Source organism: Condylostylus longicornis, unplaced genomic scaffold, assembly GCF_029603195.1.
Source record: "Condylostylus longicornis isolate FDR11 unplaced genomic scaffold, ASM2960319v2 ptg000728l, whole genome shotgun sequence".
NCBI lineage: Eukaryota > Metazoa > Arthropoda > Insecta > Diptera > Dolichopodidae > Condylostylus > Condylostylus longicornis.
In genome coordinates, this window is record NW_026578675.1 from 8,411 (window position 1) to 9,541 (window position 1,131).

A 1,131-nucleotide genomic window follows, 5' to 3' on the forward strand; every position below is an offset into this window, starting at 1 on the left:
ATGAAGGTGTTGAAAGTGGCAGAACTTTTTTCTGGTATTGGTGGGATGCACTGTGGCTTAAAGTTATGGGAGGAGAGTCAAAGGGAAGCAGGACGACAAATTGGATGCGAAGTCACCCTAGCGATGGACTTCAGCGAAAGAGCGAGAGAAGTCTACAAGTATAATTTTCCTACTGTTACTCCAAGTTCCAGAAACGTTACAGCTCAATCCCTTCAGTTTTGGATCGATCTAAATGTTGATGTTTGGATGCTTAGCCCTCCTTGTCAACCTTATACGAGACAGGGATTAAAAAAAGAAAGTAAAGATATTCGATCGAACAGCCTTTCGTATTTGTTAAATATTATTGAAGAGTTGCCTGAAGAATTTCGTCCGAGATGCATTCTTCTAGAAAACGTTCACGGATTTGAATCGAGCGACATGCGGGACGCAACTGTGAAGACTCTCTCAGCAACGGGATACCAAGTGAGGGAATTTCTGCTCACCCCAATCCATTTCGGTGTCCCAAACTTCCGCCTCCGCTATTTTCTATGCGCCCGTCGATTCGATGAAGATGAATGCCTTACTGCTGTTTGGAGTCAGGGAGTCAATGACACGCCTGCAGCAAATATTATTAGATATATTCCTGGATTTGACGGTGACCTCAATTGGTGTTGCCCGATTGATCCAATTTCCCGCTTCCTTGATAAAAACATCCCCCCGATAGCAGACAGAGAAGAGGATGAGGAAATAATGCAACAATTAATTTTATCCTTAGAAAGGAAAGTGAAGAATTGGGGATCCATAGATCTTGTTCGAGCGAGTGATAAACATACTTGTTGTTTTACAAAAGCCTACGGAAAATATCTCGCCAAAACAGGAAGTGTGTTACTGTTGAATGAAGCAGCTCTTGATTGGAAGACATCAACAGACACTCCATTAAGAGAAGTAAAGGATTATATTACTGCAGCCAACGCTTCAGTTCGTCTTTTTTCAGCGAACGAAATGCTGAGGCTTCATTGCTTTCCTACGTGGTTCACTTTTCCCCCCAATATGCAACAAGAGAGACCAAAAATGATGTTGATTGGGAACAGCCTCAACGTCCGGATTGTCTCTTTTCTTTGTGGATTTTTGTTTGATGGAATTGGTTCATAA

The 1,131-nt window shown here is 42.3% G+C and overlaps 1 protein-coding gene across 1 annotated transcript; it reads left to right on the forward strand.

Moving 5' to 3' along the window:
* On the forward strand, positions 1 to 1,131 carry LOC129618105 (tRNA (cytosine(38)-C(5))-methyltransferase-like). Its single transcript, XM_055532978.1, has one exon. The coding sequence runs from the start codon at positions 1 to 3 to the stop codon at positions 1,129 to 1,131; it is 1,131 nt and encodes a 376-aa protein (XP_055388953.1).

Bases quoted from the DNA above. Each gene is read 5' to 3' on its own strand.
- LOC129618105 (XM_055532978.1), top strand. From the start codon at position 1: ATGAAGGTGTTGAAAGTGGCAGAACTTTTTTCTGGTATTGGTGGGATG.